This window comes from Mus caroli, unplaced genomic scaffold (genome assembly GCF_978045245.1).
Source record: "Mus caroli unplaced genomic scaffold, Mus_caroli_1 scaffold_11, whole genome shotgun sequence".
NCBI lineage: Eukaryota > Metazoa > Chordata > Mammalia > Rodentia > Muridae > Mus > Mus caroli.
In genome coordinates, this window is record NW_028227266.1 from 61,293,773 (window position 1) to 61,317,447 (window position 23,675).

A 23,675-nucleotide genomic window follows, 5' to 3' on the forward strand; every position below is an offset into this window, starting at 1 on the left:
AAGGCTGCACACACACACACACACACACACACACACACACACACACACACACAAATACACATGGGTCCACATACACACAGAGAGTGAAAGGAGGAGAGGGAGAGGAAGAGGGACAGAGGAGCCCCAGGCTGTCAGAGAATATTACCAGTAGACTCGGACTCTGTGGACCCTGTTCCCTTAACTCTGGGACTCCTCACTCCACAGAAAAGAACATGCCCCAGATTCAGGGTTCATGGTATCATTGAGTAGCACTGGGTATCCAGGGGCATCATTGATATAAAATGATTCGGAAAGATGTCCATCTGTAAAGCATCCACATATGTGAAATGCTCCCAGTTTTCCCATCCTCTTGACATCTGCCTGGACAGTCTCTACAGGTGCAGCCTTCTAGAAAGTTTTCATTCAAAAGGAAGCCAGAGCCTCTCTGTTCTTACTCCCCTCCTGGCCCCCACCCCGAATCCGAGGTATGAACTCTGCTCGATAAACTTGGGCTCCCTTTGTAATGTAAACAGAATTAAAATCATACTTTTTAAAAAATGAGTCCTGTTTCAGAGAGCTAAAGGAGTATGCAGGTGCAGGATTGAGATGACTCAGTGGCCCCATGCCTTACAGCCTGAGTCCCATCCCTGGCACCCACATGGTAGAGGAGGGAGCTGATGCCCACAAGTCATCCTCTGGCCTCCACTTGCAAACTGTCTGTCAATTAAGGGCACCATCTATGGGGTGATAAAGACAGCAGAAGAAGCATATAAAGAATACAGCACATACCTGTGATTCCAGCTAAGACCGGAGGATCGTGAGTTCTAGGCCAGCCTGGCATATATAACGATTCACTTCCAAAAAGAAAGACAAGAGCCAGTTAGTACAAAGAGCAAAGAAAGGAGGAGGAGAAGGAGGAGGAGGAAGAAGAAGAGGAGGAGGAGGAGAAGGTAGAGGCTGGTTGAGACAGGTGTCAGGGAAGGCGACCTTGAAGAAGACCCTAAATGATGAGCAAGAGGGAAGGAGGCCAGCAGCTATGCCACATTAGTGAGCCTCAGAGGCCAGGGCAGAGGAAGAAAGGGAGCATGGACTCAGACCTTGGCACCCAGGGAAGCCATAGACTCTGCTATCCCATGTAAGGATCCCACAATCCTCAGATTCAAGGTCATATTAACATCTGCAGAAAGTCTGGGAAACAGGGACTGGGCCCCATCTCCAGTACCTGACTCTATGATTGTCTGGGCTTGGACCCAAGACAGTTCATGCCCACAGGTCCCTTGAGGGGACTCATTCTGCTGTAGGACTGGGGCCCAGTTTGACAATCACGACCGAGAGGTCACTGCCTGCTGGCCGGCCCACTTCTCTTTTCAAACCAGAGGCCTCTTGAAGGCACCTGTGATTGGTGCGTCAATGGGAGACTAGTCATTGCTGCCAGAGACCGAGGGCACGAATGGCTAGTCACAGGAAACAAGGTTTGTAGACTCCTCAGAACATCCTAGACACTCTGCTATTCCTATTACAATTTTATTTAGTGTTGGGGGGAGGCGTGTCAGAGGACAAGCTGCCAGAATGGGTTCTCTCCCTTCATTCACCATGGTGGGTCCCGGAATGAAACTAAGATTGTCAAGCTTGGACGGAGGCACCGTTACCCACTGAGCCATCTTCTGGTGGGGGATGGGATTGGGTTGAGTGATCATGGAAGCTAGCCATTTCTAAGACCTTCGAGGAGAGTGGGCAAACTAGAGACCAGTGGAACAAATGGCAGCATTTCAATCCAGAAGCTGGCAAAACGTGAGAGCCAAAGAAAGCTGGTACTCCTGCTCAAATCTGAGGATGGGGAATCTGGTGCCCAAGTTCAAAGGCAGTCTAGCAGGAAGATTCTGTCAGCTGGGGCCAATCTTCACACCCATCAGGCCATCGCCAGACTGAACAAGGTCCACCCACGCTGTGAAACAGTCTGCCCCCACTCGTTGATTGATTTCATTGCTTTTCGGGTACAAGAACACCCGCACAGGAACACCAGGATAGTATTTGACCAAATATCTGAGCTACCTGGGCCAATCACACTGACACATTAATTAATCCTTAAAGTGAATGCATTTCCTTAAGACCCACACAGAGGATTCTGAGCTCTCAGGAGAGTTTTATGGAGTTGGGGAGAGTAAGGGAAGTGTTGGCAAAGAGTGGCCTCATTCATTTTCCCAGATGCTAGGAGGCCAGGCTTTGCCAGGTGTCTGGGCCAAGGTGGGCACAAACCCCTGATGCTCTCCCCAGTTCTGGCAGCCTAGGGTAGGCTCTCCCTGAACACGCATGCTCGCACGCGCGCGCGCACATACACACACACACACACACACACACACACACACAGCCCTGCAGCTCTAAGCCCCCATGCCTCAGGCTCTCTGTCTGCTGTGCTCAGCACTTCCCCCACTCCATCTTGAACATATTAGCTACTAGGCTCACACTGACTGGAGGAGATTACATTTTCCATGAAAGAGAGAGAGAGAGAGAGAGAGAGAGAGAGAGAGAGAGAGAGAGAGAGAGAGAGAGAGAGAGAGAGAGAGACTCGCTAAAGGAGGACTCCCTTTCATTCTCTAGATTGGTGAGCCCCCACACATACCATGCCTCTGTCTGATGTCAGAAGGAAAAGTGAAGGCAAGATAGAAAGGGGAGACAGATGGCCAGGGGTGGTTTTGGGGTCTAAGGCAGTAGACAAAGGACCAAATGATGGAGGGACGAATGCAGAGAGGAGAGAACACAGGTCACCTTGGAGAAATGAGTCCATCTGGCTTTCTGAAGGCCAGCCCAGTCCACACTGTGAGCTTCTAAAGTCTTTGTAGTGGGAAGGGAGCACTGAAACTGGAGTCCTGGCTCTGAAGCGGCCCCTAGACAGGCTTCCAATGTGGACAAACTGACTTTGTAACCCAACCCTGTGTCCATCCATCATGTACACGGGACTCGTTAAAATCGACCGGGTCATCACTGATTATTGAGGTTCCTGGGATGCAAAGGGGGAACATTACAGAGAGTTACTACCAATACCAAGGAAAAGAACAGAGCCTACAGTCTGCCCTTCTGAAGCAACCCCTCCCAGCCTCTAGACTCGGGATCTCCAGCAGAGGCTGGTCCCTCTCTCGGAATGTCTTTTCTGCTTTCCTAGATATCCAAGAGCCACTACTGCTCACGGGCTCTGGCTTCTACCATCTGTGTGGGAGCTGAGCTGCTCACACCTGCATTGGCAGACACAGGCAATAAAAAATGTGGCTGGATTTAGAGCATAGCCCTGCCTGCCAGCTTTCTACCCTCCTCGACTTGGCACAGAGGGCAGAAGCCCAGAGGCAGGACACTGGGCCCTAGCAGAGCTTTGTTTCCTTCTGTCCTACCTGGCACACAGCCCCTCCTTGCTCTGGGTTCTGGATGTCTCTTCCCAGGCTGTCAGGGAAGTTTTTCCATCTTTTGTAGTTTCAACACCCATTACCAGGTACGCAGAAACATCTGGAATTCGGGGTTCCCTCTCAAGGAGCTGTTGTAAAGAGGACATATATAAAACAAAAGAGTTTCTGTTCTCTAAGACCGGCTGGGGGACAGTTCTAGGAGTTCAGCTGAACAGAAGAGGACAGGCGAGATGGCTGAGTAGGTAAAAGTGCTTGCCACAAAACCTGGCCATCTGAGGTCGATCCTTGGGACCCGCATGATAAAAGGAGAAAAGCAACTGCTGCAAGCTGTTCTCTGACTTCCACACATGCACCATGGCATGTACACACACACACACACACACACACACACACAGGAGGGAGGTAATTAAAAATAAAAAAGGAATAAGGTACATGGTGTTAATAGTCTGTTCACCACCTGAGCTGCAACAGGAATCCACTCCTCACTGCCATGTGTCTCACAGCACAGGGATATGGTGGCAGTGCCCACATATGTGTGTCTGCAGGTGTACATGCATGTGGGAACCAGAGGATAACCTCAGCTTTTGTTCCTCGACCACCATCCACACACACACATAGGCATACACACACACACAAACACAGACATACACACACAGACATAAAGACACACAGATATAGACACACACAAAGACACACACAGACATAGACACACACACAGGCACACACACATATAGACACACACATACATACATAGGCACATACACAGACAGACACACACACATAGGCACACACACAGACAGAAACACACACAGAGACATAGACACACACACATAGTCACACACACAGACACACACATAGGCACTCACACACAGACACACACACACAGACACACACACATAGGCACACACAGACACACACAGAAAGAGACACACACACACACCACCCCTAACTTAAGCCCTGCTATGAGCCCCAACTCTCCACAGGTAGACTTCTCTATAGTGTCCTCCCTTGGCAGAACCCTCCTTATAGCCCTCCTTATGTGGCCACAGAGGAAGGCCTACAGCTACAATGTTGGCTGCCAGCTCCCCTTCAGCCAAAGCACCCCACCATCACCTCCCTAGGAAGAATGTTGGGAGCCCACAGCTGGTGACACACAGCCGTCAGCCATGGAAGGCCCATGTTTGCCGCAACCTTCTGGTTTCCCGTGCTGTCTGATGCCCATACCAGACGATATTGAGTATCTAGTACAAACAGCCCCTCGGGCTCCAAGGTTGCAGATGGCCATATAAAGCTGAGGCCACAGTGGGTGGTGGGGCTGCCAGACCCCAGGAGCAATTTGGCTGCTCTTGGCGATGACGTGGCCTTTTTCTCAAGCTTCAGCAGTTAGCCCCTCAAAGCCTGAATCATTCCCTCCAAACCTCAAGTCCGCCAGGCACACGTCATGCCCAGACTCCAGAGAGAGAGGAGGTGGCCCAGTCTCCCTCTTTGGCAAGACATTTGGGGCAGCACAGAGGAAGCTGTCCCAAGAGCCCTCTAGTCCCAACCTTGCCACAAACCAAGTGCTCAGTCAGCTTCCCTCTGAGTGTCTCATTTCTGCATCTGTACTGTGGGGACAGTGAACCCTTCCCTGATCCCCAGAATATGCCCAGAACCCCCAGAGAAATGAGATCTGGGGAGAATGGAGACAGGACATAGGGACACTCTTGTTCTTTGAAAAGCACAAACCCAGTCTTGCTACAGATTTGGCCATGAGGACATAGTGAATTTTCTGCCATGTTGCCCCATCTTCACCACTGCCAGGACACATGTCTAGCTGCTAGTGGCCACCAGTCATTAGGCATAGCTTACCCTCATACAGTCCCCCTTCTATGTAAGGTGAGATGCTGAGAGGTTGGCAGTGAGCCAGTGCTTAGCCCCATTTTGTAGCCAGGAACACTGAGGTTTGGTTGGTTACGTTTCTCCAGACCACGCAGCAAGATCTGGGTTTCTCAACTAAGTTCTCCCACTATCGGGACTCTCCAAGTGACCCTGGACCTCAGTGTTCCACTTAGAAGTGAGAGGTGCAATGGGGAGCCTACCCAGGGCATGCTGGGAGTGAGTTCTAGAAGACACGTGGACATGGCTGTTCCAGAAGACAGCAGTGTTTGCCCTAATCTGGAACGTGCTATGGCGGGTCCTCCTTGAAATTTCAGCATTCCATCTAAAAAGCCCTCCCTCCTCCCTCTCTCTGAAAGAATGGAGCAGTATTGCCTACCCAATCTGTCCCAGAATTAAGTAGTCAAAAGTTGTCTAGACAAACAGATTTTATAGGCCCAATTAACCCCTGCCAGTCAGACACAGGCACACCTAATAAGGGGCTATATTTAGAGGCTGTCATTATCTGGCTCCCTGGGGAGAAATCTCGACTCTTATTTCACACATTTCCTTTCTAACAACACTGCTGCTTGGTCAAGCCCCAATTCAGCCTGGTAACTTTTCCTGACAGCCCAGAGGTGGAATTGCCCAGCCACGAGGAGACGCTGCTGTCCAGAGCAGAAGCAGCGTGGTGGGCAGCTCTGTAAGAGCTGGGTCAGGAGACTCCCTGACTCCTTTATCCCATTCCTGGGTATTCTACAGCTCTCGGGGTCTGTCAGTCAGCTTCACTGTGGTGAGCTGGGGTACCCATCCCATGACAACACACTGCCTCTAAGAAGGTATTGAGTGTGTGTGTGTGTGTGTGTGTGTGTGTGTGTGTGTGTGTGTGTGTGTGTCTGTTTGTGTTTGTGTCCATTCCCATGACAACACACTGCTTCCAAGAAGACAGACAGTCTGTCTGTCTGTCTGTCTGTCTGTCTGTCTGTCTGTGTATCTGTGTCTGTATGTGCATGTGTGTGTGTGTGTGTGTCCACATCTATGGATGGTTACTTGAGCACTTGTGCATGTGTGTAGAGTCCCGAGATCACCCCTGGTGCTTTTCCTAGGTACCATCTATCTACATTGTGTTTTGAAGGCAGTCTGTCACTGACTTGGAACTTGCCAACTAGGCTAGACGCCTGGCCACTGAGCCCCAGAGATCCACTCCTCTTCACCCCACCACCCCAGTGCTAGGATTACGAGTATATATTGCCATTTCTGACTTTTTTTATGTAGGTGTTGAGACTCGAACCCAGGACCTCACCCTTGCTCAGCTATCTCCCCAGCTTAGAGGACATCATTCTTAGCTCACTGTTAGCTGTAAACCTTTGAGCAGAGAGTGGTACAGGTGCCCAAGGCCCAGGGGTCTCCAGTTGTACCAGAATGCCACACACTGACAGATGAGCAGTTGCCCAACTAGGTGTCGCCTCAGGTTGCAGGTTCCTGTGGCCTCCTGGGATAATACTGCCACCTGGAGGTTGGCATGAGGCATAAATGCCAGGGGTGCACATCTAGACACCCTCAGAGAAGCATGTCAGTGTGGAACTCTCCAGCCACAGGGGGCGCTGCTCTAACAGCTCGCATGGATGTGTCCCCAACAACCCAAGCTTTCCCTCTCTGCACTGTGTGTGGCTCATTTCCCTGGGTATTTGTGTTTGTGAGCAAGGTGTGCTCTTCCTTTGTTGAAGTTGAGGTCAGGGGGTGATGGTCACAGGGACTTATGTCATAAACAAGGTGGCTGAAATGGCAGGAACAGGTCTCCCACAGATGCAGAGGCCAACTAAAGCAGCCTTCAGTCTGCCTCCCTTCTGGCTCTGGGGCAGAATCTTTATTGATCTTCTAGTTGCCAGGGGTACCCGTGTCCCCCAGTTTGTGGCAACGGTATCTTTGGTGGCCTAGTCTCCTCTTCTCCTCGTGTCTCTCCTCTGTGTGTCCTTCCTAAAGCACCTTCCCTGGTCATAGTGCCACCAGACTCATTCAAGGTGATGTCAAACTGGAGCCTTGCTTTATTTCCATTTGCAAAGGGCCTTCCTCCATAGGACAGGTGACATAGGCACAGGCAGGCAGATTCTCTGGCTCCTTCCCTAGCTGCTGTGTCCACCTGAACCAGACTTAGTGACCCCTGAACAACACATCTCATCTACCCTGAGCCCGCCAAAGGCCTTCCCCAGGAGGTGAAATGAGGCTCCCGAGGCTCCTCTGCCCTGCAACCTCCACGCCTCCCTCTGCTTCTCCCATGCACCACCTCTCCCATGGCAGTGATACTGACAGTCTTCAGTAAGAAGTCCCCCCAACGCGCTACCGAAAGCCCAGCTTCCCTCAGCAGGAAAGTCCTCCACTCTGTTCTGTCTTCCTCTCTGCCTCCCCTACCACCAGAAGGCCAGCCTCCAGGGATAGGAATGCCACCCCAACCACCTGACTCCTTTCTCTTCACAGGTTGGTTGTGGGTGCCCCAATGGAAACCAATGGCCATCAGAAGACAGGAGACGTATACAAATGTCCAGTAACCCAGGGCAACTGCACCAAGCTCAACCTGGGTAAGCAGCCACTGGCCTCTTCTTAACTCAGGTACAGAGCAGGGTCTGGCACACTCCCATGTTCATAGTCATGTGGTTCATCTCATCCCATGTTACATACAGAGCAGACTCTGATGAGTGTCTACATTTGCACTCACCTGCCTCTTCCCTGCTGTCCAGCGAGATGCATCACTATGCTCACACTGCAAGCAAGGAAGCTGGTACTTGCCTTGCAAGCTCGAGGACCAAAGTCCAAACTCTAAAATCCACATCTGAAAACAAAATCCAGACATGGGAGTACATCCTTGTGGTCCTGGTGATTGGGAGACTGAGATGGGCATATCCCCGGGACTCATTGGCTAGCCAGCCTAGCAAGCATGACAACGTCCAGGCCACCAAGAGAAAGATAGGCAATGGGAAGACACCCAAGGTTGTCCTCTGACGCCTACATGCACACATACATAAAGAAAGAGGGAGACAGAGACAGAAAGGGGTGGGGTGGGGGTGGAGAGAACCTGAGGCCTGAGAGATGAGGCATCTTTCTTTCAGTCACACAGCTCACTGCTTCTCAGAAGTTAACCCCAATTCAATGCCGAGCCTCCAGTGTCCCATGCTGTCTATCTTCCTAACCTAACCACTGACCATGTGCTTAGGGCTTTTCTGTCTCCTTGGAACAAGTGTGTTCTTGTTTCTGATCTTGAAACAGGATCGTCGGCAGCCAGACCCGTGTATATGGTCAGCAGCATCCACAGGGCTAGGCACCATCACAACCTTCTAGGCATCCCTGCCCATCCAGTTCCCACCACACATGAGTGAGACTGGACCACCCAACAGATGAGGAAGTGACAGCAGAAGGAAGCAAGGGGACGTGCCCAGAACCACCCAGCTAGTGGGCAGTATGCTAAGATCTCAAGCCACTCGGCATGTCCGCCCTGCAGCTGCTGTGCAGTGCCGTGCCCACGTGAAGGCTTTTCCTCATTTTCCTCATGGAAGCACTCGCCAGCCTCTGTGCTAGAGCAGAGACCAAGAGAGATGCTGGACACACACACACACATACACACACACACACACACACACACACACACAGCTCCACTCTGCTTAATGCTTCCATCTTTTCCTAAAGGGCAGAGAGACTGTGGTTTGTCTTCGCCCACAAAAGGAAGAAAAATCCTACATGGGCCACAAAGCCATAATTCTCGGGCCTTTCCTGGAAGAGTGTCCTTTCCAGGCCTTTTTTTCCCTCCTCCAGCAAGGTCTCCTGCCCTAGAAAATTACCTGAGGATCCAGGGAGGAGGGTTTCGGTAGGGCAGTCAGCCCGTAACAGGCTGTAGTTCTAGAGACAAACAGATGGAGGGAAAAGCCATTGTCCAAGAGAAATCCCAAAGACGTTGGATTCCCAGGGTCACCAAAATCTGTCGCATGATGCCAGAGGCTCTCACGAACCACATGGGTGAAGAATCCAAACCCCAGCACTGCTGGGGCCTAAGCTTCAGTGAGAACACAGGGGAAAGGAGTCTGGCTGGTGACTTAAGTCCCCCATCAGCCCCTCCCTTAGGCACAGACGACTGAAACAGACCCAGGAGAGCCTCCCTTCCAGCTGTGTGTCCTTGAGAAACTTCTCTCTGTCTCTGAACCTCAGATTTTGACTCAATGACTCCCTAGGACCTATTCTAGATCTGATCTGCACCCTTACAGGGCACTGAGTAGCTGGCTGGGAGTGTGACTCCATTTGCACCGTGCTTGCCTAGTGTGCAAAAGCCTGGCTTTCATCTCTAGCATCTAAGAACTGAGGGTGCATCTGTAATCCTAGCTCTCGTGAGATAGAGATAGAAGGAACAGAGGGCAAGGCCAAACTTGGTTACACAATTTCTAGGCCACCCTGGGCAACATCAGACCCTATCCAAAAAACAACAAACAAACAAACAACAACAAAACCACACCTCCTGAGAGAAGTGGGAGAGAAGAAAGGACCTAACAGCTACCCTGCCTCCACCCTCACTCTAGTCTATCCTGGCAGCATAGCTGTCGTGGTCACCTGTGTTCTGGTCCTGGCCTGCTCCCAGCCTTGCTGACCAGTTCTCTGGAGACAAGGCCACTCTTCAAACTGCAGTACTCAGCACAGCACAGTGTAGATTATCTTGGGTTGTAGAATCCCAAAGCCCACTGCAAGGGACACAGGTGTCCCTACAGCAGCTTAGGACTGACACATTCCAGTCTCTCTACTCCTTGCCTCCTAATACTTGTACACATGCACCTACACACATACACATGTACATACATGCACACGTACACACACTTACACATACACAATTATACACATGCACATAAACACAAGTACACATGCACATATACACACACATGCACATACAAATACATACACACACATGTGCATGCACATACATTCATGTGCACATGTGCATGAGCACATCCTTTGCTGCTGGGGAATCCAAGCTCTTTTCCATCCCTTCAGTGTCCTGATGAGCTATGTCATCATCCCATAGTTTCTAACCTGCCTGCCACAGAACCACCTATTCCCACCACAGCTGTGAGGACACCAGCTGCATAGGGTGGCTACCTGGGAAGGATCCTCAGCACGTGGCAGGGGGGGCAGGTGTTTAGAGAAGGGGTGTTGGATGACTGAACCTCAGATGGTAAGTGTTGCTGGGAGGGGTAGGTAGGTACCCTGGGTGGGTAGGTCCTTGCACAGAGAAAGCCACCTCTATGGGTGCCATGGTATATCCAGGGTACAGTCAGCTGGCTAGAGAAGGCAGAGCCCTGGACAAAAAGGTGAAGGCTGTGCTGTGGACTTGTTGTGTGACCTTGCGAAGTTCCTCGGACTGTGTGGGCTGCGGTGTGAGGAAGTTTTGAGGAAAGTATCAGGACATGTCTATGGAAGATCTGTGCTGCCCTCCAGGCATGCGAGAGGGTATGGGCTCCCCTCAAGTGACTCGCCACAGCACACTCTGGGCAGAGGACAAGCCAGAGCGGGTGTGGCTTGAGCATCTTGCCTCTGTTCCAGGCAGGGTCACTTTGTCCAATGTGTCTGAGAGGAAGGACAACATGCGCCTCGGCCTGAGCCTTGCCACCAACCCCAAGGACAACAGCTTCCTGGTAAGGGCACCAGCCCCACTGCCGTCCCCAGCCGTGCTGCCTGCACAGCCACACACACACACACACACACACACACACACACACGCTTCTGTGCATCCTATGCATGACTGCTCCCTCCACCCTCCACATGGTCCATCCCTGCAGACCAACAGGGACAGGTCCTGATGGGTGTGGCCTTCCTGTTGGCTGAGCCCTTTGCTTCAGTGGATAGTCCAGAAAGGTAAAAAGGATTGAGCCTTTTTGTGTCTGTTCCTGGGAGTGGCTTGGGAGCTGGGCTCCCTTCTCAGTGGCCTTGCCTTCCAGGGAAATCCATCTTTGGCTCTTGGCCAAGGGCCTGACCCAGTGGTTTTGGCAGCAAATTTCACGAGCAAAAGCATTCTTTCTTCTTCTTCTTCTTCTTCTTCTTCTTCTTCTTCTTCTTCTTCTTCTTCTTCTTCTTCTTCTTCTTCTTCTTCTTCTTCTTCTCCTTCTTCTCCTTCTCCTCCTTCTCCTCCTCCTCCTCCTCCTCCTTCTCCTCCTCCTCCTCCTCCACCACCTCCTCCTCCTCCTCCTCCTCCTCCTCTTCCTCCTTCTTCTTCTTCTCCTTCTTCTTCTTCTTCTTCTTCTTCTTCTTCTTCTTCTTCTTCTTCTTCTTCTTCTTCTTCTTCTTCTTCTTCTTCTTCTTCTTCTAGTAAAGTGTCATTAATGGGGCCCCAAAGCCTGGAAATTTGCCCAATGAGGGCCTTTACAGACAAGAAGCACCCTAGCGAGTCGTGGAAGGTCCATTCCTGCAGATGAAAGGCTTCCTCAGGTCCTACTGGGTATATGGGGTGGACCCCAGATGACAGCATGGAGAACAGACAGGAATCTGGGTTCCACTGTTCCCCACTATACCTGAAGCCCAGGGTACTGCAGCAAGAGAGAGTTCAGTGAGACTCAGACCTCACACAGTAGGAATGCCAGTACTCAGATAAAGAAGTCTCCCTTGGGTCCTGGAGGGTGAGGCCCCACCCTGTCTGAAGCCCTGTGACTGGGCTCTGTGCTGTGCTGTCTCACAGGCCTGCAGCCCTCTCTGGTCGCACGAGTGTGGAAGCTCCTACTACACCACTGGCATGTGCTCACGGGTCAACTCCAACTTCAGATTCTCTAAGACAGTAGCTCCGGCACTTCAGAGTGAGTACCTTAAAGGCACCAGCTGTACTGAGGGAGCCCAGGGAGGAGGCTTAGGGCTCTGCTCGCCACTATCATGTACCTACAGAGCAGCATGTCGTCCATTACTGCTGTACCCCTCTGGATGATCTGAGAGGAGTCACTTCTAGCTGGTCCTCTATAAAGGCCTCCTCCCAGGTTGTCCTCCCCCACAGTGTGACAGCTGGTAACAAGTTAGCTAAACTTATGAAAGCCATCCATCCTGGTATCTGTGTAGGATTCCTGTAGAATCTTGAGCATGCTGGGGAGTGGAGGGAAGGGGGGCTGCCAGGTCACCATGTACAACAGGCCAGGCTGGGGCATCATTGATTTAGCCTACAGTTTCTTGACATCCTGCAGTGGGAGAGCCCATGAGTGGAGAGCCAGCGAGAACAGGAGTAACCTGGGTGGTGGCTCCACCAAATCAGCTCTCCTGGGCAGCTTGCCCAGAGCCTCGTGGACACAAAACCTCCCCATCCCTCACAAGCAAACTTGGGGAGCTGGAAGCCCAGACTTCTTGGCTCTGAGCCTCACCATTTCCTCTGAGCTAAACACCCTCAGCAAGCAGCTGTTGCTTACTTATGGAGAGCAAGGGGATTAGCACCTCTGGCTCAGGCAGCCTCCCCTCAACACTGGCTGCCAGGGCAGAGAAAGGGCAAAACATCTATTTATACAGCATCCCTAGAGGCAGTTCGATGACACGGGGAAGGTCAAGGCATGTGGAGTTTCTCAGGGAGTGGGGCATCACAGAGCCTCACAGGGTATCACAGGGCCTCACAGGGCCTCACAGGGCCTCACAGGGCATTACAGGGTCTCACAGGGACTCACAGTGGCTAGCTGAGATGCTGTATACTAGACAAAAGCATCACTCCCCTAGAACTTGGCGAATGCATACGGCAGGATACCCTTTATATGGTTTCTAAGTAAGGCTGAGATGACTCAGTCAGCAAAGTGCTTGACATGCAAACGTGAAGGCCTAGTTCCATCCCTAGCACCCACATCAAAAGCTGAGCTTGGTGCCTGCAACCCCAGCACTGGGGAGGCAGAGATGGGAGAGCTCCAAGCTCAGTAAGAGACCTTGTCTCAAAAAATACAGTGAGAGTGATTGAGAGAGACATCTGATGTCAACATACACCCATGCATATACACACACACACACACACACACACACACACACACACACACCAACCTACAAATGGATTCTTTCCAAGGTATCTTTTAAATATTTTATTTACTGGATTTATTGATTACCTAACTGATTTTTTTATTTTGTCTACTTGGTTTTTGTTTTGTTTTGTTTTGTTTTTTTTGTTTTTGGTTGGTTGGTTGGTTTGGATTGATATTTTTGGGTGGTTGTTTTTAGTTTTGGTTTTGGTTTTGGTTTTGGTTTTTTTTTTAGACAGAATCTCTTCATATCCCTGGCTGTCCTAAAACTAGAAGAGCAATCTGATCTCAAACCTACAGAGATACACTCGCCTCTGCCTCGGGAATACTGGGATTAAAGGTGTGCATCACCACACCCAGCAAAATTTATTTATTTTTATTCTATGTGTATGAATGTTTTGCCTGAAAGCAGGTATGTGTACCGTGTGCATACTTGGTGCCCATAAAGGCCAAAAGAGGGCATGGACTTGGAATTACAGATGATACAAACCACTGTGTGGGTGCTGGGAACCGAACCAGGATCCTCTGCAACAGCAACAAGTGCTCTTAACCGCTGAGCCACATATCCAGCCCCCTCCCCACAAGCTGTCGTTTTTTAAAACAATGAAATTAAAAGAGAAAGCATGATAACAAATCAGTGAGCCAGTGTCTCAGTGAGAAACATCCCAGGCTGACCTCTGCCCCCAGAGATGGGGGGGGGGAGAGAGAGAGAGAGAGAGAGAGAGAGAGAGAGAGAGAGAGAGAGAGAATGAGAGAGAATACTAAGCACAGTGCCACACATCTATAATCCCAACATTGGGTAGGAGGATCAGGAGTCCAAGGTCATCCTTAGCTAAAGAGCGAGTTCTAGTATAACCTAGGCAACATGAGGCCTTGTCTTTAAAAGAGAGAGATAAAAATAGAATCAGCTAAGACATATTGAGCTCAGCCCTTTAGAGGCATCTTCATTAACCCTTAATGACAACTCTTAGTTATGCCACTCTTACAGCACAGAAAACCAAGAGGGGCCAAGTGACAGCCCTTGGGTCACACAGCCAGTGAGTGTCAAGGCCAGGAGTCACAGGCTAATACCAGAGTGCACATTTCTAGCCTTTCCTCCATGACTCCTCCATAAACCATGACACCCACTCCTCCAGCTTGCTTGTGGAAGACACCACCTACCCAGGGAGATAAAGCAAATGGCTCTAGAGTCCTGTTCCAGTAGGAGCAGTGGCAACCTTCAGTCTCTGATGGGGTCAGATTTGATCTCAGCCCTGTTCAAACAGCACACCGAGGAGTAATATGGAACCAGGATGTTCCTAGCTGCCTTGCTTGTATGGCTCAAATGAATGCCTAGCCCAAGGACAACTCTCAATGGAGAGGACGGTAGATGTGAACAAGCATCCTTCACCGGTCTCTAAAAGATCACTGAGAATATGAGAGACTTGGGAGTGGGGACATGGCTCAGCTGGTCAGTGCTTACCGTGCACACACAAGACCTCAACCTTTCCACCTCCAGCACCATGTAAAAGCTGGATATGGAGATGCATACTCATAATTCCAGCACGGGGGAAGCCCAAGCAGGAGAGATGCCTGGGGGCTTCCTGCCAGCCCACCTAGCTTACAATAAGAAAATGAGAAAAAAATGGGCTTCAGGCCCCAAGGAGAGACCCTGCAAAAAAGAAATAAGGTGGATGGCTCCTGAGAAATTATACCCAAAGCTAACGTCTGACCTCTATATATGCGAGTGCATGCATGCACATACCGACATATACACACAGAAGAAAGCTTTCTTTATGAGTAGGAATGTTGGAGCTTTATAGACACTGGTTGTTTAATGGCCCCGACTGTATCCCTGCTTCTAGGGTGCCAGACTTACATGGACATCGTCATTGTCTTGGATGGCTCCAACAGCATCTACCCCTGGGTGGAGGTCCAACACTTCCTCATCAATATCCTCAAAAAGTTCTACATTGGCCCTGGCCAGATCCAGGTGAGTGTCTCCAGGGCTTACCTCTGCTGGGCAGGATCCTCTGAAACCCACAGCCTGAGAGGCCAGTCCTACAGCACTGGGAAGCATCTTCCCACGAAAGGGAAGGAGCTGGCAAGGCCAGCCAGCACTGGGACCTGCTGCCCTAGATGCCCTTTTCTGATGGGCACGGCAAGGGTACCTTCAGGGTGGTACTCCACACATGAAGATGACCAACTGGAGAGTCATAAGTCAGGAAAGGGAGAGAAAATATAGAAAGAATGTGCAGAGAAGCTGAGGAGACTCAGACATGTGGACCCTGGGGAGACTCAGGCATGTGGACTGTGTGGAGAAGTGAACTGGAGTAGACCCTAGCTGTCAGCACATCTGTAAAGCACAGTTGGATAGGGCTATGTTATTTCCTAGTATTTGGGCGGAACAAAGACCAGAAATGCCACAGTAGCAGGTGTTAACTCTAAGAATTCTTTCTATTCCCAAGAAGTGACCCAATTTCCAGAACGAATCCATGAAAAAAAATGCCAGGTGTGGTGGTGTTTGTTTCTAATCCGAGTGCTGAGAGGTAGGGGCCAATCAGTCTGACCTAATTGGCAAGCACCAGCTCAATGGCAGACCCTGTCTCAAAAGAGGATGGTGTTCCTGAGGATAACACCTGAGAGTTTCCTCCAGCCTCTCCTGTATCACGCATTCACACACATACACATACTCCACACACATATACCATACACACACACACCACACACACACACTCACACACACAGATTTTTTTAAAGAAACTTTCTAACATGTAGGGCTGTTAAAGGGAGCAAACTCCTGCAGTGGCAAGCCCCCTCCCACCAGAAGACCATCTTTTGGTACAGAGGTAAATACCCAGCATTCAAAGGGTTCTTGGACCCAGTAAACTTCGTGAACCCACTCAACAGTAACGCAGCATCTCTGAGTCCCTGATACCAGTTTCTATGGCTCAGTGTTTATTCTGAAGTCAATAGTACTGCAGCATTATCCACTTTGAAAATGTCAGACCTCTTCTGGTCCAAGTTTCAGGACCTCCACCCTCTGGAGACTAAATGACTCCTTCCCGGGGTCACATATCAGATATCCTGCATATCAGATCTTTACATCACCATTCACAACAGTAGCAAAATCACAGTTATAAAGTAGCAACAGAAAGAATTTTTTGGTTGGGGGCCACCACAACATGAGGAACGGTAAAAGGATCACAGCATTAGGAAGGTTGAGAACCACTGCTAAAGAGTTTAATCAACCGCTCTATGGTCCTCCCCACATACTGCCCCTGATAAATTCTAGGGAGTGGGGACATGGATCAGGGTTGGAGTGAAGCTTGGATGTATAGGAATACATGTATGTGTTCATGTGGATATGTACATGTATGCATGCAAACATGTATACATGTGTGTATAGAAGTCAAGAGGTTGATGTCCGCTGTCTTCCTCAGTTGTTCCCTGCATGTTTTGAGGCTGGGTCTCTCACTGAACCTGGAGTTCACTGGTTCAGTTAGGCTGACTGGCCAGAGAGCTCTAGGGGTCCACCAGCTTCTGCCCCCAGGGTCAGCACCACTCCCAGCACCCTGATAGCCCTTTCATCACCAGGTCCCTTTGGACCTGTGCCCTGGGTTTGTCCCATCAAGCCATTCCCAGAACAGCCCATTTCCCTTGTGCCATCGGAAGGGTAGGAAGAGTGGCTCTTTATCCACCTCGAGAGTGGAGTTCTGAGCTTCAGGGTTCTGCTGCCCTCTGCTCTGATTCGCAGGTCGGAATAGTCCAGTATGGAGAAGATGCCGTCCATGAGTTCCACCTTAATGACTACAGGTCTGTAAAAGACGTGGTGGAAGCCGCCAGCCACATTGAGCAGAGAGGAGGGACAGAGACCCGCACGGCATTTGGCATTGAATTTGCACGGTAAAAAAAAAAAAAGTGTGTGTGTGTGTGTGTGTGTGTGTAAATCTCAGATGTTGTTTTGGCTATCCATGTTGTGCACAAAGGCCCCCACCATTTGGTGATTTCAAGCAGTGACTTGTCAATTCCTCAAAGTTCCAATGGCGGGCTAGGCTCAGCTGCTTGGTTCTCTCTTGGGTCATCTCTCCTGGTTATGATCTGGTGTCCACTAGAACTGCTGTCACCTAGAAAAGTCACCTAGGCTAGACACACAATACAGAACATTCATGTCACCATCAACAAGAGCACAGCAGCAGCTGGAGATCCATGTACCCAAGTGTGGTGGTTTGAATATGCTTGGCCCATGGAGTAGCACTATTAGGAGATATGACCTTGTTGGAGTAGGTGTGACCTTGTTGGAGGAAGTGTATCACTGTGGGGTTGGGCAGTGAGACCCTCCTCCTAACCACATGGGAGCCAGTCTTCTCCTAACAGCCTTCAGATAATGACACAGAATTCTTAGCTCCTCCTGCACCATGCCTGCCTGGACACTGCCATGCTCCCACCTTGATGATAATGGACTGAACCTTTGAACCTGTAAGCCAGTCCCAATTAAATTATAAGAGTTGTCTTGGTCATGGTGTCTGTTCATAGCAGTAAAACCCTAACCAAGACACCAACCATGGCCATCTGCCTTGGCTTTCTGTATTATTACAGTAGTCTCTCCGCTCTTGTCTTCTTGAAAAAGACAATGTGATCCAAGAGACAGAAGTTTACTTAGCAAAGCAAAGCAAGAGAGGCTGCCCCAATGCTGGGAGGATTTGTGGATACTTTTAAGTGTTTATGAATATTTGTGATGGATCATGTCTTAGTCAGTGTTCTATTGTTGTGAAGAGGCACCATGGCCACAGCAATTCTTATTAAGGAAAACATGTAATTGAAGCTTGCTTAGTTTCAGAGGTTTAGTCCAGTAACATCACAGTGTGGGAGCATGGTGGCACACAGGAAGTCATGGTGAAGTAGTTGAGAGTTCTATATCTGGATCCACAGGCAGTAGGAAGAGAAAGCCACTTAGGTTGGCTTGGATTTTTGAAACCTCAAAGCCCATGCTCAGTAAGGCCACACCTCTTCATCCTTTCAAATAGTGCCACTCCCTAAGCATTCAAATATATGAACCTATGGGGCAGTTCTCATTCAACCCACCACAGACCAGATCTCCTTTTTAGGGCATTTCTTCCCATGAGCCTCACAAAGGGGGATAGGTGTCAAAACCACAATGCAAGTGATATTATAATGGAGATCCTCTGTGGTACACATGTGTAGGCCAATGACCTGAATGTTAGTTTCTGACATATTGGGAACAACCTAACTGCAGCTTCAAGGATGTTGAACCATAAAGGGGTGTTCTGACCATCTGCAAACACTGTTGCCCAAATCCAGCTGCCTTCTTCCTCCGTTTCTTCAAAGCTAATGCCTTTACCTACTTGGCATTATATCATGGCACTGAGGAGTTCCCAAGACCCCCATCAGAAACTTAGAGATGCCGGGCGTGGTGGCTTTAATCCCAGCGCTCAGGAGGCAGAGTCAGGCAGATTTCTGAGTTCAAGGCCAGCCTGGTCTACAAAGTGAGTTCCAGGACAGCCAGAGCTATACAGAGAAACCCTGTCTCGAAAAAAGAAAGAAAGAAAGAAAGAAAGAAAGAAAGAAAGAAAGAAAGAAAGAAAGGAAGGAAGGAAGGAAGGAAGGAAGGAAGGAAGGAAGGAAGGAAGGAAGGAAGGAAGAAAGAAAGAAAGAAAGAAAGAAAGAAAGAAAGAAAGAAAGAAAGAAAGAAAGAAAGAAAGAAAGAAAGAAAGGAAGGAAGAAAGAAAGAAACTTAGAGACTGTCTATGACCTAGCCAAGAGGTCCCTGAATGTGACTTCCAATGTGTTCCATTACCCAAGCAAGTTACCAAAGGCCAGGCCCTAAACAAAGACATGATTCTCCCTCTTGATGGAGGAACGGCCAAGTCAAATGGAAGAAAGGCACCTGGGGAGCAAGGTAGCATGCAGGCAACTCTGGAAAAGACATTCTACCATAGTCTAGAGACCACAGATAGCATGACGACATTCTACCATAGCCTAGAGACTACAGATAGCATGACGACATTCTACCATAGTCTAGAGACTACAGATAGCATGACGACATTCTACCATAGTCTAGAGACCACAGATAGCATGACGGTTTGGGGATGTAGCTCAGTTGGAGTGTACTTACTCAGCATGAATGAAGCCCTAGATTCAATCTCTAGCACTGCATCATCTGGAGTTGGTAGCATAAGCCTGTAATACCAGGAGCAGTGGGATAGTGTTTGCCTAATATAGGTAGAGCCCTGGCTTCAATCCTGAGCCCCTGAGCAGCTGAGGAAGGGATGGAGGGAGGGAGGGACGAAGATATAAGAAAAGCAGGTCGGGCCGGACGTGGTGGCGCACGCCTTTAATCCCAGCACTTGGGAGGCAGAGGCAGGCGGATTTCTGAGTTCGAGGCCAGCCTGGTCTACAAAGTGAGTGCCAGGACAGCCAGGGCTACACAGAGAAACCCTATCTCGAAAAACCAAAGGAAAAAAAAAAAAGAAGAAAAGAAAAGCATGTTGGTTCTGACTGCAGAATCTGTCTGTGTAATATGTGTCATTGCTGACATGTGACCAACAGTTAAATCTAACCTCTGAGGTGGTAAAGAGACTCGCTCCTTAGAACTCACACCAGGATACAGTCACCCACTAGATGTCACCTCTAGACAGACACATGGGGATTCAGAAGTTTATTCCAGTGATGTCACAGCTGAAAACCCTGCGCTTATCCCCTCCCCAACATCCCATGCAATCAGCTGATATTAAAGGTCTTACCATGCAAGGTCTAGACGCCTACACTGACAACATGAAAAATCACTTTTTTTTTTTTTTTTTTTTTTTTTTTTTTGGTTTTTCGAGACAGGGTTTCTCTGTATAGCCCTGGCTGTCCTGGAACTCACTTTGTAGACCAGGCTGGCCTTGAACTCAGAAATCCGCCTGCCTCTGCCTCCCGAGTGCTGGGATTAAAGGCGTGCGCCACCACGCCCGGCCTCACTTATATTTTATATGTTTAAATTGTACAGCCATTGGTATGACTTTCACTACAGTCACTGAGATCACAGTCCCATTGCCTCACAGTCCCACCTCTTCAGAGTTGGTGAGTGTGTTTGGCAGAACTCCACAGTGTAGGGGCCATTTAGATGAAGCAGGATTTCATGTGGTCAGATCACGACTTTTCCAGCCTCGGTGGGACTCCTCTGATGACGTCAACACTCAGCTCCCATGTTCTATTTGTGTATAGCACTTTCTCCACTCAATGATGGCTCTCGACTCACTCTTCCTCATAAGGAACAGGCCATTTTGCTCTTTGGCCATCATTAGAGTGACAAGTAAGTCTTTCTTATGGCAATGATGGAACACAGGCCTTTCTTATGGCAATGATGGAAGCCAATGAACATAGAGCAGTCAATTTCCTATTCTGAAGTTAAGTGGCTAGGGTGGGGATAAAGGTCACTGATTCGGGTTCATTTTGCAGCCATCCAACCTCAAGTCCATGATGTGACATGACTCATAAGACAATTTGATCACCTCGTGGCTCAGGAGCACTACTGGGGTTGCAATCTCTACCTCCAGGGGTGTTTTTCTAACGTTGGAACCTGCCATCTTTTGGTCCCAAATTATAGCTAATGCTTTGATTGACGGATGGATGGATTGATTTGCAGAACTTGGATGGAACCATGACTTTGTTATTCTAGATAAGTGTTCTGAAACTAAGCTATATTTCTAGTCCTAATTGCTTTTTCTTGAGACAAGGTCTTGCTACATAGCCCAGGCTATCCTCAAGCCCCCAAGTACCTGCAATTGTAGGTTTATGCTACCAGATGCTCACCAGCATCTGAAGGTGAGCAGCTTTCTCTCCTCGCTCCGTTATCTCCAATCCATTCTGTTGTTGCTCACTTGGTTTTGTTTTGTGTCTTTGCTTGTTTTTATTTTTTCTACTTCAAGGTCAAGATCTAAGCCACAGATCCAAAGGGTTACAAAGATGGCAGTCTGTGGACCCTGACCTTGGTGGGTCCCAACCAGCAGAGGGCTCTGACAAGTGTTAACTCAAATTTGAAAGGCATGACCTCCACCAGGGAGGCTGTCAATAGGGAGGCAGGGTTGCCACCACTGAAGTGACCTTGAGCAGAGCTGAGGGTGCAGACCAACCAGTGGGCTGCAAGGGAGTACCATGGGTTGAGTAGGCAGCTCTGAGGCTCGGCACATGCCCAGCACCCTCCAGAAATCAGCAAAGGGCACAGTGTGTGCTGAGGAGAATGAATAGCTAGCTCACAGAGGTGACAGGGGACCACCAAGAGCCTGGATTACCTCTGTGAAGACCTGTACCTTGGGATGAAGCGATAGCTCAGCAGTCAAGAGTACTGGTTAGTCTTACAGAAGTCCTAGGCTTAGTTCCTAGAACCCACGTGGTTGCCCACAACCATCTGTAACTCCAGTTCCAGGGGCTCTGATACCCTCTTCTGATAACCTCAGACACGAGGCATGTACATGGTGCACATACCTACATGCAGACAATAAAAAAAGTAAATAAATATTTTTTTAAAAAGGAGAAAAGGAAGGAAGCAAGCAAGCAAGCAAGCAAGCAAAAGTGAGTTCCAGGTCTTCTCTAAGAAAAATGTAGCCAATGCTGGTTAGGGTAGGAAATGGGCTAAATTTCCACAGTGTCTGTTCTCTAGAATGGTACCACCAGCTGCAAGTGTAAAATTCTTTTTGAAGAATTCATAATCTAATTTACAAAGGAGAAGATCCAAGTCCCTTTACACGACACAAAATCACAGTTTAAAATCCCACTATGACAGACCCATAGAGAAGCGCATGCCAGTCACCATATGGGAACACGTCTCTGGATTTATCTTGGCTCCATACACAGTGAAATGTTGCCCTGTGCCAGGCTGTTTCTGATTACTTTTATTTATTTAGTGTGTATGCGTGCACATGTATGAACACATGTGCCACAGCGTGCATGTGGAGACCAGAGGACAACTTGTGGAAGTCACTTCTCTTTCTCTCCTTCTACCATGTCAGTCCCAGGGCTTAGACACAAGTTGTCTGGGTTGGTGGCATGTGCCCTGATGAGCCACCTCGCTGGCCCCTGGTGCCATACATTTTTGCATGGAGTTTTCTTTCTAGGTCTAACCCTTCAGTGCAGTCATGGGAAGATGGAGAATCTCCTTTGAGATAACCGATTTCTTCCTCCATGAGGTTGAACTTCAGCCCAAACTCTGTTCTAGCTATACTGTGTGTCCTCCTGCGGCCCTTCCATGGCTCATACTACAAGTATTAGGTTTTTGTGAGCCTTCATATCCAGACTATGTCAGAGCTGCTGAGAGAGCGTCAGGTGGCTTTTGCTCGCCACAGTTTCCTGTTAGCAACTTGAAGAATCTCTGAACTCACTCAGTCCAGGATGTGTGACTCTCAAACCACATGTACCAGCCAGTAGCTGACCAGCACACGAAAAGATGGCTCTGTGTCCCCAGCCTTCTGGTCCTGGGACTGGGTACTGTAAAACTTAAGTCAGTAGACCATCTTTCCTGCCTCACTGAGCACCAGAATCATAGGAACTGCTGGTGTCTAATGTGACTTTAAATCTTTAAGACTACCTGCAAGGCCAGCCTCTCCGGGAAGGCATGCCTGAACCTCTCAGTCTAAAAAGCTGCAGAGGCACCAAGAGTTAGTTTCTCATTCTTTGACGCTGATTGCCAGCTTAAGAGCCTTTGGGCCAGGTTTCTGTGCTGACAAGAGATTTTTTTTTTTAATATTTTTATTACATATTTTCCTCAATTACATTTCCAATACTATCCCAAAAGTCCCCCATAGCGCCCCCCGCTTCCCTACCCACCCATTCCCATTCTTTTGGCCCTGGCATTCCCCTATATTGGGGCATATAAAGTTTGCAAGTCCAATGGGCCTCTCTTTCCAGTGATGGCCGACTAGGCCATCTTTCGATACATATGCAGCTAGAGACAAGAGCTCCAGGGTTCTGGTTAGTACATCATGTTGTTCCAACAATAGGGTTGCAGATCCCTTTAGCTCCTTGGGTACTTTCTCTAGCTTCTCCATTGGGAGCCCTGTGATACATCCAATAGCTGACTGTGAACATCCACTCCTGTGTTTGCTAGGCCCCGGCATCGTCTCACAAGAGACAGCTATATTTGGGTCCTTTCAGCAAGATCTTACTAGTGTATGCAATGGTGCCAGCGTTTAGAAGCTGATTATGGGACATATCCCTGGATACAGCAGTCTCTAAATGGTCCATCCTTTCATCACAGCTACGAACTTTGTCTCTGTAACTCCTTCCCTGGGTGTTTTGTTCCCAATTCTAAGAAGGTGCACAATGTCCACACTTTGGTCTTCATTCTTCTTGAGTTTCATGCGTTTATCAAATTGTATCTTATATCTTGGGTATCCTAAGTTTTGGGCTAATATCCACTTATCAATGAATACATATTGTGTGAGATCTTTTGTGATTGTGTTACTTCACT

At 49.1% G+C, this 23,675-nt stretch overlaps 1 protein-coding gene across 1 annotated transcript in view; it reads left to right on the forward strand.

Annotated features, from left to right (window-relative positions):
- Positions 1-23,675, forward strand: part of Itga11 (integrin subunit alpha 11) — a 113,579-nt gene that overhangs the window by 42,578 nt on the left and 47,326 nt on the right. The window contains exons 3-7 of the mRNA XM_021172144.3: positions 7,704-7,804; positions 10,803-10,894; positions 11,932-12,046; positions 15,070-15,197; positions 16,962-17,110. Coding sequence (XP_021027803.1) covers positions 7,704-7,804; positions 10,803-10,894; positions 11,932-12,046; positions 15,070-15,197; positions 16,962-17,110 — 585 coding nt within the window. The remainder of the gene's footprint in view (positions 1-7,703; positions 7,805-10,802; positions 10,895-11,931; positions 12,047-15,069; positions 15,198-16,961; positions 17,111-23,675) is intronic.